General features: G+C 26.1%; 1 protein-coding gene across 3 annotated transcripts; it reads left to right on the forward strand.

Moving 5' to 3' along the window:
• The first annotated feature begins 4,168 nt into the window (after nucleotides 1–4,168).
• Nucleotides 4,169–17,741, forward strand: Acsl (Acyl-CoA synthetase long-chain). Of its 3 annotated transcripts, none has more exons than XM_089216234.1 (14): nucleotides 4,169–4,330; nucleotides 4,764–4,927; nucleotides 9,114–9,240; nucleotides 11,538–11,753; nucleotides 12,320–12,497; nucleotides 12,627–12,881; nucleotides 12,947–13,147; nucleotides 13,804–13,940; nucleotides 14,015–14,154; nucleotides 14,233–14,405; nucleotides 14,478–14,603; nucleotides 15,938–16,075; nucleotides 17,070–17,354; nucleotides 17,436–17,741. In XM_089216234.1, the coding sequence occupies exons 2-14, from the start codon at nucleotides 4,920–4,922 to the stop codon at nucleotides 17,588–17,590; spliced, it is 2,139 nt and encodes a 712-aa protein (XP_089072360.1). In that variant the 5' UTR covers nucleotides 4,169–4,330; nucleotides 4,764–4,919; the 3' UTR covers nucleotides 17,591–17,741. The 3 variants fall into 3 exon arrangements, with proteins under 3 accessions (XP_089072360.1, XP_089072361.1, XP_089072362.1); XM_089216235.1 differs by having other exon boundaries at nucleotides 4,785–4,927; XM_089216236.1 differs by lacking the exons at nucleotides 4,169–4,330; nucleotides 4,764–4,927 and adding an exon at nucleotides 5,746–6,119.
• The last annotated feature ends 65 nt before the right edge of the window (nucleotides 17,742–17,806 follow it).

The following is a 17,806-nucleotide window of genomic DNA, read 5'->3' on the forward strand; positions in this document are numbered from 1 at the left end:
AAGAAAAATAACACTGTTAAATTTCGATTTTAAAAAAGAAACGGTCCAGCTGTCGCTCGCAATGTCTGGCGTTGAAAAGTTTTTAGGTGCTCATGCACTCTTGATGTTGTTTTAGTTTTGGATGGTGCTCATTAATTCGCAAGATGAACTTATTGACCAGATATTTCCCGATATACACATACAATACTTGAATCTTGAGTAGCTGGCAGAAAGAGCGATTTTGGCTGCAAAAACCTAACCTAACCCAAGCAGAGCATGAGACCTCTATGATTTTTTCGATTCTTCGAAAAAAAAATCGGTTCCGGTTCTTAAAATTATAGAACTAATAAGGTCTCGGTTCTGAAACCGGTAAATACTGATATTTATAGGTACATTAATTTTTTTAAAGGTAATCAAAAATTATGTTCAAACATCTTACACAATGTGTCAATGTTATCTATATTCTATAATGATAAAATCAAACTATAAGTACCAATGTTATTGGGTTAAAATACATAGTAAATTTACCGTTTTATTTACTTTTTTAACTTTCATAACAAATAAAATAAAAATAAAAAATAGGGCTGAGTTGTGTTATATGAAGTGGAAATTAGCAGTACCAATGCATTGTATAATTTGATGCAATCAAACACTTAATGATATCTATCAAAAGTGAATTTATTCAAATATATTATCCTGGAATTTTGTGAACAATAAATCTCCATACCTATACTCTTAAAAATATTTTGTATTGAAATAATTAGGTATGTACATAAATCATAAATGTTGTATCATTATAGTTAATTTTAAATTAAATTAAATTGTTTTCAACTTGGCAAACATTTTTGCCTTGGGACCTTGATTGACCAAATAAAAGATGCACCCTGAGATCCGCAAAAGTTCACTATCTAGGTTTTTAGGTGTCATTTTTTAATTACATAACAATTTCTTTACAAATATTAACTTAAATAAGATTAAAAAATAAGTCATACATACAAATTTACAATAGTGAAATTTGTGTCATGAAAGCTTTTATACATTTTTTGCGTAAGTGTAATAGCTAGATATCAAATTTAGAAATCAATTTAGATCAATTTTTTTAGATTGATATCCTAGATTTAAATTTCAAATTGAATGCGTTTCTTTTTCAACTTACCAGAAAGAGTTATAAGCATATGTTTATTAATTTTTAAATAAAAAATTCTTGAAAAAAAGTTTTTCATGGAAAATTAATATTAATTAATAATTATTATTTACTATAATATACATAATAATATGTCATGCACTCATATAATTTAGACATTTATTGTTATTGTTATTGTTATTAATCCTTTTATTATTATGTAACACCTTTCAAAAAAAAAAATGTATCTTATCCCGGCTACCACACGATTGCGTACGTTAACACGATTGTGTACGTTAAACCATTAACTTTAATATTTACCCTAAAAGTCTAACGATTGCGTACGATTTACTGTGCAACGTTGCCAAATTTATGTTTTTATTTTTTATCAGTAAAATTTAAATTTTGGAAAAATGACTTAAGTTATGGTACCACTTTAAAATCTCAATTTTTGATAAATACCTATGTTATAATATAGTATACAAAATAAAATAATTAAATGTTAAAATAATATAATAAAAAATGTTATACTTGGTACCACTTGAATTTTCGTACATGTTTCCACTTGCGTTTGTTTTAGAATTGAAATAACTACATGGACAGAAGGATGGGAGCTATGAAATTGAGCGTTGTAAGTTCAATGAAAACTTTCAGATCCATTTTGTCGTACTTAAAAAAAAATAAAAAAAAATACAAAATCATAGTTATTATAGCAATTATATAGTTGAATATTTACCGGGGATTTTCGGATGGCTCTTGTGCCCAAATTTCTGGTGGAAATAAACAACCATTCTCCATGTTTGTATTTAAAATGCAGTCAGAAAACAAACATCCAATATTTAAATCTGGACAAATTTATATGAGTTCACCAAACGCATTTTGGATATCTTGAAAAGGTAAAAATGGTAATCCAAAAAAAAGTTTTAACCATTTTCCCAAATCGGAGTTAAACATAATATTTTATTGAGTGCGAGTATCCTAAAATATCCTAGTAAAATAACCAATTTCGTTATCGCCTATCAAATATCACATATCGCATCTCAATTAATTTTAAATTGTATGTTCTATATTATAGAATAATTGGATGGCTAAACAGTCGATCGCAATCGACCGGTCGATCTTGGACAATTTCAAAATCAATCATATTAGAATTTATTTTCGGGCCACGCGCTCTATATTATGATTCTTAATAATTAGTTATTCAATAATAATAATAAAAAAAAATTATGGAAGTAACCCCTGTTCTATAAGTTCAAAGCAAATGGTAACATTGCTTCAAAGCTGCAGATAAAAATCGTACGCAATCGTGAACATTAAATGTTCAGGATTGCGTATGTCGATAAAGACCGTACGCAATCGTGTTATACCGTTTATCCCAATGGGCAAGTTGCCAAAGGGTTATTTCTTTAATAAAAAAAAAAAAAATGAATATATCATGCAATTATATGGTACCTACCTAATATCTCGGGGTCAACATTTTTAGCCGACCCACTGCTAGTATTTTGTTATTAAATGGTAAATAGTTGCTCAAATATTTTTTGGTTAATAAAAACGTGTTTCGTTCTAAAAATCAATTGATTACATAAAATATCTTAAATTCGCAAATATAATATTAAAGCGGCTAGGTATATAATATTTATACCGATTACTATTGGTGTGTGTCCTTAAATCAGTGGTTCCAATATTTTGTTTTTCATGGTGCTCTTTTTTAAACCAAATATAGCCACAATTCTCTGCTGTGAATATCATAAAAAACAGAACGAAAAAACACTTGTTAATGACAACTTTTTGAAAAAAACCATACACTATTATTTACTTATAGACCTCGCCACCTTGGTGTCTTAAGAATGTGCTTGCGGACAGTGCACAGTTAGGGAACCACTGTGTAACAATTATAATATGTTACATGATACCTGAGTATATATATATGTACTACACGTCTACACACTTAATATTATGTACAATTAACTGCTGACCAATACAATAATATTAACACACACTCATAATTGTAAGGCCTATGGTCAATACACACCATGTATGAAGTAAGTTAGTTCACTGTGTAAACCTCAGACCTCAACACTCAATAAATATCGAACTCCGTATAAACTACGATGCAGTCAAATCAAATAGTTGGATAGAATATAATTTATATAGCTTGTGAGTATTATTATTTGTAGGTGTTTAATCTATAATAAAACTTAATGTTAACTGAAACGGAAACCTAGTTATTTAAATATATTTAAGATCCTGTTATTTATATATATCTACCCCTGGCTACGGTAATTATATCTATAGAGTCCTACGACTCTCACTGGATATCATATATTAACTGGTCGTTCCCCCGACCACGTTACAACTGACTTAAATAATAGACATGTAAAAAGTTATTGTCACACGATAATTTGGCACTGGGTATATTATATTTTGACCTACAGAATCTATGGACACGCAAACATAATGTCATAATATTATATAAGATAGGTAGTTATTGTCAACCTAGCTAGGTGCCCAGATATATTGCCAGACGTCAATTTACGTTTCTCAATCCAATCATCGTGGTGATGGATAAATCCAGTTACTCCCGTTACCAGTGGTGTGTAATTCATATTTTATATATTATACAATATGTGAAAATACGATTGGTCCTTGAATAGGAGGCATGAATATCATTCAAAAATTCAAGCAAAAAAAAAAATTTATAAATAAATACATTTTACACTAGAATTCACTATACAGTCGTCAGTCATACAGATTTTAGACAAGTACTTACACAATATAATATTGTCAATATTATAATAATATGTAATATAAAAAATTCTCCGCTTATGCTTTTGCTTTTGTATGAAAACAAACTTAAGTATTAACACTCTGTTGTCCGTGCTTTATTATTAGGGCAGTGCTCTCTATGACTCGTGTTTAGTACCAACAGTATATGATCCACGCCTGCACTATATATTGTCGAAGGCCGCGGTCATGTCGTCGAGGAAATCGATCGAACCGGCGACGGGCGGTCATCGCCGTAGTCATCAGTATAGTACCTATTCTCTACCTACGATCCGGTACAATATTATATTTTTATATTTTAATATATATATCAGTAATAATCGCAACCGCATAATATTGAAGTCGCATGACAGTAACAATAATTGTAATAACAATAATAAATAATTATACACTTAATATTGAATCACTTGACTTATCTGCACCACCACGCCGACCGACAGACAGGTATCATGATGCTTCGTAGTTCGTTTACTAATTTAATAATTTATAACAATACAACTATGTAGGTAACTAGTCTGACAGTGTTATTAAATATTAAAAAATTCTGAAATTAAATACTTATAACAAGGCAACAATAGTCACTAAGCATCTATTCCTATAATACATTTTAATATTATTCGCCGCAAGTATAGGTAGTAGGTATAGTGATCGAGGGTCTCTATTATATCTATATAAAATACCATATCCGCATATTTAATGCAAAGATAAAATAAAAAATAATTTAACAGCAAATAATATGTATACATATTACGTATGTATACGGTGACCTAGCTCGGAAGAATATAATATATTAAATAATATTATAGTCACGTGCGGTTTTTGTCTTAATATAACTAATATACGTACAATATTATTGTTACTGTCGTCGATTTAATAGGTTTAATATTGCTGTCTGCAGTGTATACACGCATGTCAATAATATTCTGGGCCGACAAAACGAACTCATAGAAAACAGTATATTAAATATTATAACAATATATATTATATTGTCATATAGGTACTCATATCTACTCTGCAACTATACACAACAGTCATGTGGCGGTAAGTAAAATATTTATAAATATTTTTTGACCCTCTCCCTGCTAGCTAAATGCCTAAATAAGACGCAAGTACCTATTACTATAAGACATAAGTATAGGTTTTTATAATTTATAAATTTCTGGCACCTCTCCTTCATCACATATTTCGAAATTGGATAGGTATCTGTAGATGTGTATTATAGTGTTTATAAAATAGGTATAAGAACTAAGAAGTCTATAATCGTCAATCGCAGACAATAGCTACTGTCCAGTGTCCGATTATTAATTACCTATTCCATAATATAGTTAATATCATCATTCACTATCAAATATTGATGATTATAATAATAATATATTCATCGTCGGTCACGAGGTCACGTCTCTCTGCGATTACTAGTATCATAGATATAAAAATAATAATAAAATATAAAATAATTATAATAATAATTTATTCCACCACGCACTGTGACAATAATAATTGATTATTATTATTATTGTTATTATTAATTTTACCTTTACTATTTCACTGGACCTCGACGGCAATTATAATTTATAATAGCTTATACATTTGCTATATTAATATGTACCTACCTAGCTATATTTCGTGTCGGTAGAATAATTTTTGTTTAACAATAATATTATTATTATACCTAAACGCAAGCTACCACCACTCCGGAGCCATGAATGACGTCGTATGACATTATATTATTATTTATTATAATATAATATTACCTATTACAATAAATTATTATTATTCATCAACCCCTCTCCTGTGTGTGCGTGCGTGCGTGCGTCGCGTGTAATTGATAGTGTACACCGTACCAAAGACTGTACAGTACGTTTGTTTGAAAATCATTATCACCGAGTCGATCCGTGATACCAGTCGAGCTATATTTTTCAACAATATTATTATTTCTTTGGTAGGTAACATTCTACGATTTTCCGACATCATTCGTAAATCTTACTTGAGGATTCCACATCATCGTAATAGTATCGAAACTTTGACGATTGGAACATCTCACATCTCCTTCATTTATTGTATATTCTCACAGTTTTGTGCGAACATTGGTTTAACCTCCACTGTTACTTTTGAACACCTCACCGACCATGTATTATTTCTAGTTGCTATATATTAACTTTAAAGTGAAAACACAATAATATTCATATTTTTGTCCAGTCATCGTTTTTCGTCTTAGTGTGCATACATAATACAAGTGAGTATATACTACTATAATACCTCATATAGCTACATAACCCTGAAATCTATTATTTTATTACTGTTTTCGGTACATTGTTTTATTTCTGTCATAATCGGCTTATTATTACACTAGCATCAGTATCTTTTATATATACTACATAGGTATATACTTCGGTGTATACCATCACACCTATATTTTTATTAATAACTTAGAACTCAAGTATTTAAAATTTTCCATTGATTATAATTTAAATAGCAAGAGCGTATTGATATATCTATTAATATTTTATTTTTTTTTTTAATAGTAAGAAAATATGTTACCAAGCATTATAAATTATAATAGATAGGTACATTGTTGAAATTATGATTTTTATGTTTCATACTCTTAGTAAATTATGTTCAACCAATCATTCCTTACAACTTAACTTATTCAATAATTCAATTGCTAGATACTCGGCTAGAAATATCCAATCATGCTCATAATAATATATCGATAAATTGACATAATATAATTACCATAATAACCATAATAATCTCATAATATTGTTTATTTGTCATTTAATAATGATATATTGGTACACTATTCAATGTTCAATGTGGGTTTCATGTTATTAAAATTACTATTTTATAATTATTTCTATATAGGTACTTGTTATTATTCATGGCCATCAAAAATATTAAAAATGAAAACTTACATTTTCTGATGAATACAATTTTTTAATTGGAAAATATTACTGCACTAAAAATAATATAATATCTTGCATCAAAGTCCATGCCCTAATTATTTTATTTATTAAAAACAAATTATCTATGTGAGGTTCAAGTGTTATTTTGAAAATATAAAACTGTGCAAGCAGGTGCACCATAAATAAATGATAGGTGATTAGTTTTATTAAGATTAGGTAGTAAATGTTATTGATTTGTAAATACTAAATAGTTATCAGTTTAGTGTCTTTGTACTTTGTAAAATAACTATTCTTTATCTTTAGGTACCTTAAATTGATCAAATATAATATATCATAATTGCATACCATTATTTTTATTTATCAAATATCGATTAATGTCATGTAAATGTTTTTATCACCTATATTGTGTGTTCTGCCTTTAAATTTAGCTCTCATTTTCTTTAATAAAATTGATTAATTATTTTATTTTGTAGTATATCACCTACTTATACATTATTTATGCAAAGATTTGAAACCAAAATTGTTTTTTTTTTTGTAATAATAAATTAGGAAATAATATTATTTGAAAATACAAAAAATTGATAAGTAGGTTCATAATTTATTAAAAAAAAAAAAAGTTTAGGGAAGAATAGGGTTTGAAGTTAAAAGATGAATAAAATAATGCTCAATATAAAGTAGACAGATTTATATTTAAAGTATTCCTACCTTTAAGTAAATTTAATTATTTAAGTAGCTAATCACATTTATACTTGGCCTTTCATATTAATATGAAGGTTAAAGTAAATAGATTAAAGATGCATGCATTATTAAAAAAAGAAAAAATTATTAATTCTTAGGTCTACCTAATAACCATTATAAATATTTGATTTGGTAAAGCTGTTTATTATATTAACATTAAATAATTATAATTTATAATTTCCTGTATACAAGGTACAAATAAAAATTTTGTCATTTAATTATCTTATAATATCTATAATTTCAAATTACCTTTTTTAAACCCATATTAAATAGGCAAATAATTTTTTTATTTGGCTGTATGTTAATATAGCTAAAAAAAAGGTATTATAGCCAGGTATGAACTAGCTTAAATATAAATATATTTTATTTATAAAATCTGTTATTTAAATCAATATATTAAAGCAAAAATACATTTTACCGCAGTATAATATAATTTAAGAACAAGTTTTATCTATTGTGTTTTATCAAAATAAACCTTTAAAAGTTCATAGTCTAATTATTGTGTTGCAAAGATTTTTAGTACTTATAAGTTATACCTAATCATAATAATATTATAATATGATGTATAAAATAAATATACCTATATTAGATTTTTCACGCTTTTAGTTGTAGGTACAAAAGGCATACAAATAAATTAAATTTTTTCCCAACTGATTTCAAATAATTAACCATTTTTTTTTGCTTTGAATTTTATAACATAAACAGGTAGGTATAACCACTGAGGGGCGGGTTTAAGGGGGTGGCTGAGGGGGAAGCCCCCCCCCCCCCCATTGAGACTAACCTAACTATTTTACAAAGCCAAGTATTATGGAAATATATTGATATTATATTAATAATTGTTTTTCGTTCGACGACTGACGTCTGACATGACATGTAATATTATTATGAAAATATATATAATAGAATATAATATAAAATTTGTCACTATTGTGAAAAAAAAATAACTTAGGTACTTATGAGGGACTCAAAAACATAATTTGTAATTTTACATTTTATATAGATTCAAAAAACAACTAACTAAATTCTTGAACCTCAATTAGCCCCCCCCCCCCTTGGTGTGTGATAAAACCCGCCCCTGTAACCACTTATTTCTAAGTTTAAAAATAGTTTTTAATGTAGACTTGTATTGTATATTCTTAAATTATCAGTATCTACCTATATCCAATATAAAATATAAATTGATTATTTTTTTTGTATAATATTATTTTAAAGTATTTTGAGATTAAATTCCTATGAAATATATCTTAATATATTTTTGTTTTACAATTTTTGGTGCTAATAAACTTTAAAATTTATTAAAATTACTCTTCATACAATAGGTAACCATAATTATTTACAATTAGGTAGGTATCTAGTTATTTATTAATATTGTATTACCTACATTATTTAAATTGAAACAAAGAAGTTAGAATTAGGTTCCATTTTGAAAAAAAGTTCAATCAAAATGATTCAAAATCAGATTGATATCACTATTGACCGTCTGAAAATTCATTTTTAATAATTTATTATGTACCTTGTTATGAAGCCTATTTATGTATTGTTAAAGCTATTTAATATATCTAATTGAGTTACATTTTTTTTTTCAGTATGGAAAATGCTTATTTATTGTCAGCTTTCAAGACGATATCCTTCTTATATGATGTCATAACATATCCTGTGTACTTAATATTACAACAGCCATGGAATAAGAAGTATAAGTCTAAGCAAATAAAAGTATGATTATCTATAAAAATATATACTAACATAATTTATCATTTATCTTAAGTAAGGTTTGGAAGTTATTGTATTAAAAAGCTCTGCAAATTGATTGCATTATTGTACTAAAAAATACTCTAAGTTGCACTTAAAAAATTGCTTTTAAAAATGTGTTTATTTTCATTAGAAAGTGACATTAGGCATAATTAAAAATAAAATATTTCAAAATTTAAATTTAACTAGTTTTTTTGAATTGAATAGTTGAATAATTCTTAGGTCATTTATTTGCTAAAATTTTATTGTTGTACAATATTATGTTTCATATTTCTTGTATAACTTTAAGATCCTTCTTTTTATTATATTTTTAACAGGGCTTGAAATTGAAATAAAAATTTTCGATTTTAATTTCAATTTTGCTTATCGATATTAATATTTTCCGATTTCGATTTAAACATAATATATTGATTTTGTGATTTTATGATTTTTTTATTGATGCAGAATATCGATTTAATTATATTATGATTTCGATTTTAAATATAATTTTCTTTTCTTACGATTTTAGTTTAATTTTAAAATTTAAATAACATTATTTCGATATCATTGATATTAGTGAATTATTTTCAATTTTTGAACTATGGTTTATATTATTTTTTATTACTTTGACATTTCAAACAAAGTTAAAGTAATTATTTAGTTTAGAATGTTTAGATCTTAAATTCTAATATTGATTAACTATATCAACTAAATTGCTGTCGCACCATTTAAATAACAATGCCTAAGGGCTAATGTTTAGAATTTTAACAATAAAAGTATAAAATACTAGAGCCACCCAAAATAACATAGGTACCTTATAAGTTATAAGTAATGAGCTAATAAATTTCCATACTTTTGGACATTTTCAATTTCTTAAAGAGAGATTTTTAAAAAAATAACAATAAAGACACACATTACAAACATCCCAATCTTTTATTTATTATTGTTAAATAATACTTATATAAATAATAATAATACTAATATAAATCTATAAAATATAAAACAAATCATATTTTTATTAAACTTTTTAGTTATAGTTAACATGACATATGCAAGCCAACAACTAAGATGTTATCTTATCGCCATAATACAAAATATCTAAATACGAAATAAATCATGTACAATATTGGAAAAAATATTTTTCTGAGCATTTTATTTAATGAGACAAATGTGTGTAGGTACCTATCAAAATAAAACATGCAATAACAACAAGTCAACAACAAACGCTCGTCGAACCCCGATTCCTATTATAGTATTATTCTATAATATGTATACAATGTTGTAAATATTCCATTCTCAGAAAACAAAATATTAGACATAAGTTATTAATTATTAGTAGTTATTGCTATACACACTATTGTGCATGATAAACAATATGTATAGTCAATGTTATTATCCAATTTAACAATGAGTGTGCATATGAATAATATTAAGTATAAATAGACCTGATATCTGTATGCTTGTATACTTTTGATTTTTTTTTTTAAATTTATTTAAAATTGATTTGATTATGTAATGATTTCGATTTCGATATAAAATATCGATTTTAACTTTTTTCAATTTTAATAGAAATTTTGAAAATCATTAAAAAGCATTCACATTTTGAAATTGATATCAAGCCCTGATTTTTAAACTTGTCATTGATTATGACCATATTCATTAACCCCCTCCCCCTCCAAAAAATAAAATAAAAAAATAAACAAAATGTGCATTACATTAAAAATGGCAAAAAGTTTTACCAAAAATGTTAAGAATTAAATTTTTACTTTCATAAAACGAATTTAAAACTAAAAACAAATCTAAGCAGTAGTAAAAAAAGTTGAGGGTGCAAAAACATCCAATCCCTAATTTTAATTATTGTACCATGTGGTGTATTTATTTACTCATATATTTTGTAACTATATCATAATGTCACATACAACTTTATGAGTTTGAATTTGGAGATTTATATTATAACTAAATACCTACCAAACTTTCTGAAAAATAAAAATCATCTTATTTACATTTTATATCTTAATTTTTAGCAGAGTATTTTAACCTGATAAATAACCATAACCAAGTCAATTCAGTTATCATATTTTGACTCATGTAAATCACTGAACAAATATTTTATCAGTTTGTTTAAAAGAGTTGTATTCAGTATTTATAAGATATACTGTTGTATACATATTATATAGTAATCAGTATTAATACCTAGTATTAATTTAAATTAAGTGAATTTACCAGGCTTTTAGAATATTCATCATTTTTAATAAGAAATTTTTGTGAATATTTTTTTTTAGTCTGATATTACCAAATTTGACGATCACACGATTATCATTAAAACCTTAAGTAAACCTACATCTAATCATCTTACTCTAGTCAAAGATAAGATAGATACGTTACAAAAAGTATTTCAGTATGCTGTACATAAATATACTGATTCATATTGCCTGGGTACTAGAGATGTACTTGCTGAAGAAGATGAAGTGCAACAAAATGGAAGAATTTTCAAAAAAGTAAGTATCTATTTACATAAAATTATGATACTCAAATTTTGAATTATACCTTAATGTACGATAAAAAATAAAAAATGGGTGGAATTTATGAAGTACAATTTTAAAATTATAAGTGACATATTCAATTTTTCATATGGAATATGTTAAAAATAAAGTGGTTTTTGGGATGTTAACTATTTAATATTTATTTAGAATTGCATCTTTGATTTTAAATATTTTAGGGACTTTAATTTTGATGAACCAAGAAGTACTCTTATATTACATATAGTACTAAACTAGCTCAAATCAATAATTTCTTAATTTACAATTATATATATTAATAACTAACCTTATTTTGCATGATTTTGTTGACTTTTGAGATAATCAGATAATAACATAATATTATCAAAACTGAGCGTTTAATTAGCAATTTTTAAAATTATAACATAATATGTTGTTAAAATAGAGTTAAAGTATTTATTTATATTATTAAAAGGTTGATTTTTAGATAAAATGCAGTTAAAATTATGTTATAGTGTTTTTTAGATTTTCTAAATTTAAAAATTGGTTTTAATCATTTTTTTTAGTATGTCATGGGAGATTATAGATGGATGACATTTACAGAAGTGGACAAGGCATCTGATAATTTTGGAAATGCTTTAGTCTCTCTCGATCAAAAACCTAAAGAAAATATAGCAATATTTGCTGAAACAAGGGCTGAATGGATGATATCTGTTCAAGGTTGTTTCAAACAAAATATACCTGGTGAGTTAACACTTAAGTTAGCAAAAAATTTTGTTAATGCTGGGTAAAATTTATATATGTATGTAAATTATCTATTATAATACTATTTATATTTTATGATTGACATAATAATATATTTCTACAACATAGTTGTAACATTATATGCGACCCTTGGAGAAGATGCAATAGCACATGGTATAAATGAAACTGAGGTGACAATTGTTATTACTTCACATGATCTGTTACCAAAATTTAAAAAAATTTTACAACTTACTCCTCGAGTTAAAACATTGATATACATGGAAGATCAATTAGCTGAGACAAACACTAGTGGCTACAAAGAAGGAGTTGAAATAATATCATTTAAATCTATTTTGAAAAGAGGGTCAGAATACACAGTTACAGGTTAGATTTTAAATATATTTTTATTTTTTAATAAAAAATATTTAATTTTTTAATTGGTATTGTAGAAAAACATTTACCAATAAAAAGTGATATTGCAATAATCATGTACACTAGTGGATCAACTGGCGTTCCTAAAGGAGTTAATTTAACACATACTAATCTTATATCCACGCTCAAAGCTTTTACTGATGCTATTGATATAGATTACAAGAAAGACGTATTTATGGGATATTTACCATTAGCGCATGTATTTGAATTGCTTGGAGGTAATTATAATTAATTTATTTGACATATTTTTATTTATTTATGTATATTCTAATTCTAAATTGCATGAATGAACATTAAACATTTAATGAATTTACTATTAAATGATCCCTTAAACATAGTTTAGCATCACATGCCAATCTATTAAATTTCTTTGAATTTTTAAATTCATAAATCTTTTATGTGATATGATGTGATATAAAAGTTGTACATGAAGTATTATAGCATTTAATGCTTTTTCATTTACAGCTGGCTTATATAAATCAAAAATTAATAATTTTTTTTTTTATTTTTGTAAAATATCAGATACCAAATTTGCATCTTAAGAGTACGTAATGTTTTAATGTATTGTATATTATATGCTCATAACTCACTTAAAAATTGAATTATCGTAAAAAACCAATGTACAAACACAGATAATGTTCTTACCATCAAGTTTCATAATATGTCGATTCACTGTAATTTTTAAACTAAAGGAGCTACAAGTGTTCTGCTGAGTGTAAATTTGCTATATTACCCACTGGTAAGACGGAGACAACAAATTCCACTGTTACGTACTCTTAATTTTGTATGAATTCACTATTTATCAACTGTGTATTTAGACCATGTACTTTCATTAACTTAATTATGTAAATTCATATTTATTTATTTATTACAGAACTTGCTTGTTTATTATGTGGAATTAGAATTGGATATTCTACACCATTAACTATGATTGATACATCTAGTAAAATCAAACGTGGTACAAAAGGTGATGCAGCTGTATTAAAACCAACTGTCATGACTGCAGTTCCTGTATGTACCTTTTTTTTTTCAAATCAAGTAGTTTTAAAACTTATTTTTAATTTTATGTTAATTTGTTTATATAGCTCATATTAGATCGTATCTACAAGGGTATTAATGAAAAAGTTTCTAGTGGGACTATATTACAAAAAACGTTATTCAAATTTGCATTTGAATATAAAAGAAAATGGATGGAACGTGGATTTCAAACTCCACTAATAAATATGTATAAAAATATTTATAACAATTATATTTATTTGAACCTTAGAATACATTTTATTTTAACTTATTATTTTTATTTCAGGTTTGTATTTAAAAAGACAAGTGCATTATTGGGAGGTCGTATACGTTTCATCCTATGTGGAGGAGCTCCTCTGTCACCAGAAACTCATACACTTATCAAAATTTGCCTGTGTGAAATCGTTCAACAAGGTTATGGACTAACTGAGACTAGTTCATGTGGATCAGCAATGAGCCGTTAGTACAATATTAATTTTGTAAAATAAAATAGTTATATAAAATACTCAGATTTAAAAATAATTATAATAGGGGATGATATGTCAACTGGTCGAGTTGGAGCTCCACTAACGGTTAATGATTTCATGTTAGTCAGTTGGGAAGAAGGTAGCTACAGGATAACAGATAAGCCATATCCAAGAGGTGAACTTATCATAGGTCAGTTATTAATTAATTTATGTGTATATATTTATATATGTTACGGGCAATGTGAACTACGATGTTTTTTTTCCAACTAATAATATTGACCGAATAAACAATAATTCATTATATTCATGTATCATATTAATATTATATTACAAATATTTTGATGAAATAACAAAAAAAATATCAAATATTATCATTTTATTTAGGTTAGTCGAAAATATAAATGATTGCTCATAATATATCGTTAACTGATTGTATCAAAACAGCTATTAATTTTATCATTCCGTTATGGCCATATCCGTATAGAAAATATATGATTTAAATAGGTTACGATAGTAAACGATAGTACAATAGCAAACAAAAACAAGTTTTTACAGTGTGTTTAAAAATTTTTGTAGTTTATTGTGAAATTTCATTTCATTGAATTTATTATAAATTACTTAAATTATTTAACAATTATTATTATTATTATAATTGTTTTAAAATATTCAATATATGATAAGATTCAATAAAATTAATAATAGTATTAAACTATTACAAAAAAAAAAAAATATTGTGGTTCACATTTGCCCGGGCAGGACCACATTGACTGGGCAATGTACACATTGCCCTTAGCATATACAGTGTGATCACGATAAGTGGAAACACTCAATAACTATGTGCAGGCTTCATATATTTCAATTCTGCTTTTTCGGCCAACTAATAAACATTATTATACACATTTTCAAATAATTAGACTATTTTTTTGACACTTAACTTTGCGCATGCGCACAATAACTTTTTTTTTTTAAATGGCATGATCCATTTTTGACCACAAATTATTTATTTTGGTATTTTTTTATGAATTTTAGTGGTTGAATTTCTTTTCTAAGTCAAAAAATGACCGAGTTACAGCAATTTGATTTTACGTTATTACAATAGGTAAACAGGTATTTCATAAATTGGATTAGTTATTTTTATTTTTTTATTATTAACTAAGTATTTTATAATCTGTTATACCCGTGCAAATAACGTAAAATCAAATTGCTGTAACTCGGTCATTTTTTGACTTAGAAAAGAAATTCAACCACTAAAATTCATAAAAAAATACCAAAATAAATAATTTGTGGTCAAAAATGGATCATGCCATTTAAAAAAAAAAAGTTATTGTGCGCATGCGCAAAGTTAAGTGTCAAAAAAATAGTCTAATTATTTGAAAATGTGTATAATAATGTTTATTAGTTGGCCGAAAAAGCAGAATTGAAATATATGAAGCCTGCACATAGTTATTGAATGTTTCCACTTATCGTGATCACACTGTATATAACTTAAAATTGAAAATATTTAATGATTTATGTTTTTGTTAGGCGGAGACAACATATCACCTGGTTATTATAAAAATCCTGAAAAAACGAAAGAAGAATTTTTTGAAAAAGATGGCATGTGGTGGTTTAAAACTGGTGACATTGGTCAGTTGGAACCCGACGGTGCCATAAAAATAATTGGCAAGTATTTTTGTTAAACTGTTACTTACGGTGAATCCAGGGGTGTATTTAGACTAACTTCTAGGGGGGGGGGGACTCATTTTTTTTCTTTAATTCAAGCTCAAATTTTACAAGTAAAAATGCATGGTCGTGAAATGGATATAATAATAATATACAGTAATAACAGTATTAACTACGATTTATGATATAACAACTATCTTAAATCATGTTATTATGTGATAATAAAATAATTATAATAATAGAACTCTGTGGATATTGTGTATAAGTATCTGGTCTTCCATATGAATAATTATTATACAATATCAAATAATATTATGTAATAATTTTTTCAGTGTTGCCAAAACATACTACTACACTTTATTTTCGTAATTGTTAAAATATGTACTTTTTTAAATTTTTGCAAATTAACATACCTATTAATATCATAGGTACAACTAGTATCCTGTTAATATATTTTATCAGAAAGATTTTTAAAGAATTAACAAACAAACGTTTACAATTATATATATTTATAAAATTACAAAATCAAGATTTCTTTTTTTTTTTTTGAAAAACGATCAAATATTTTATTTACATCAATAAATATATCTTGATGGATAATCATTAAAGCCAAACTGGTCTGTCTTTGGTACTGATACTGTTGCACATAATAATACATTACATTTTGAATCATACGCAATATGTATCCATTCGCCTTCAATTACATTTCAATATTACATTTTACTCATAGACATATACATGTCTATGGTTTTACTGTAATTTTTCTTATCACTAATTCGTATTTTATAACAAACATTTTTAGAGAAAATCAAAATTGATAACTCAATATTCGTTATACAATTATCCATATTAAAAAATTTTAACTGTGTATTTTGCATATAATCGATTTCTTAAATAAGGATTCAGGGGGAGGGGCGATCGTCCCCTTCACCCCCCCCCCCCCCCCTAAAATACTACCCTGGGTGACTCTTTAACTTTACATATTATATTACAGATCGTAAAAAAGATTTGGTAAAATTGCAAGGCGGTGAGTATGTATCTCTTGGTAAGGTTGAATCACAACTAAAAACCTGCCCAGTCGTTGATAATATATGTATTTATGGAAATCCATATCATATGTATACAATTGCATTGGTTGTACCCAACAGACATCACTTGATAGATATGGCTAAAAAATTGAATATTGAGAGTACAAATGAAATTAGTATTGAAGAATTGTTTTCCAATAAGAAATTGAAGAAAGCAGTTGCCGATGAGTTAACTGCCCATGGTAGAAAAAGTATGTCAATATTAATGTTTTTGATTATAAATAATCATGTTTTAATAATATTGTATGATTGTAACTTGTAATTGATTTCAGATAAACTTGAAAGGTTTGAAATACCTACAGAAATTATATTGTGTAATGATGTATGGACACCAGACAATAATCTAGTGACAGCTGCTTTCAAAATCAAACGAAGAGAAATATATGATAAATATAAAGTCCAAATTGATAATTTGTATCAATTTTGATAACATTTATTAATTGAAAAAAAAAGGAAGACCAAAACTACTAAATTTGATATTACTTTTAGAGTATGTTTATTTTACCAAAAGCAATTAATTAATTTTATATAATAGTATTTTAGGATGTATACATTAATAAATTATATATTGTTATTAATTCTTGCAAATTTAATTTTAGTTTGACACTTCATTCTTATTTAATGTTTATATAACATTTTTGTG

This window comes from Diuraphis noxia, unplaced genomic scaffold (assembly GCF_037042655.1).
Source record: "Diuraphis noxia isolate RWA-SAM2 unplaced genomic scaffold, SU_Dnox_SAM2 contig0001, whole genome shotgun sequence".
NCBI lineage: Eukaryota > Metazoa > Arthropoda > Insecta > Hemiptera > Aphididae > Diuraphis > Diuraphis noxia.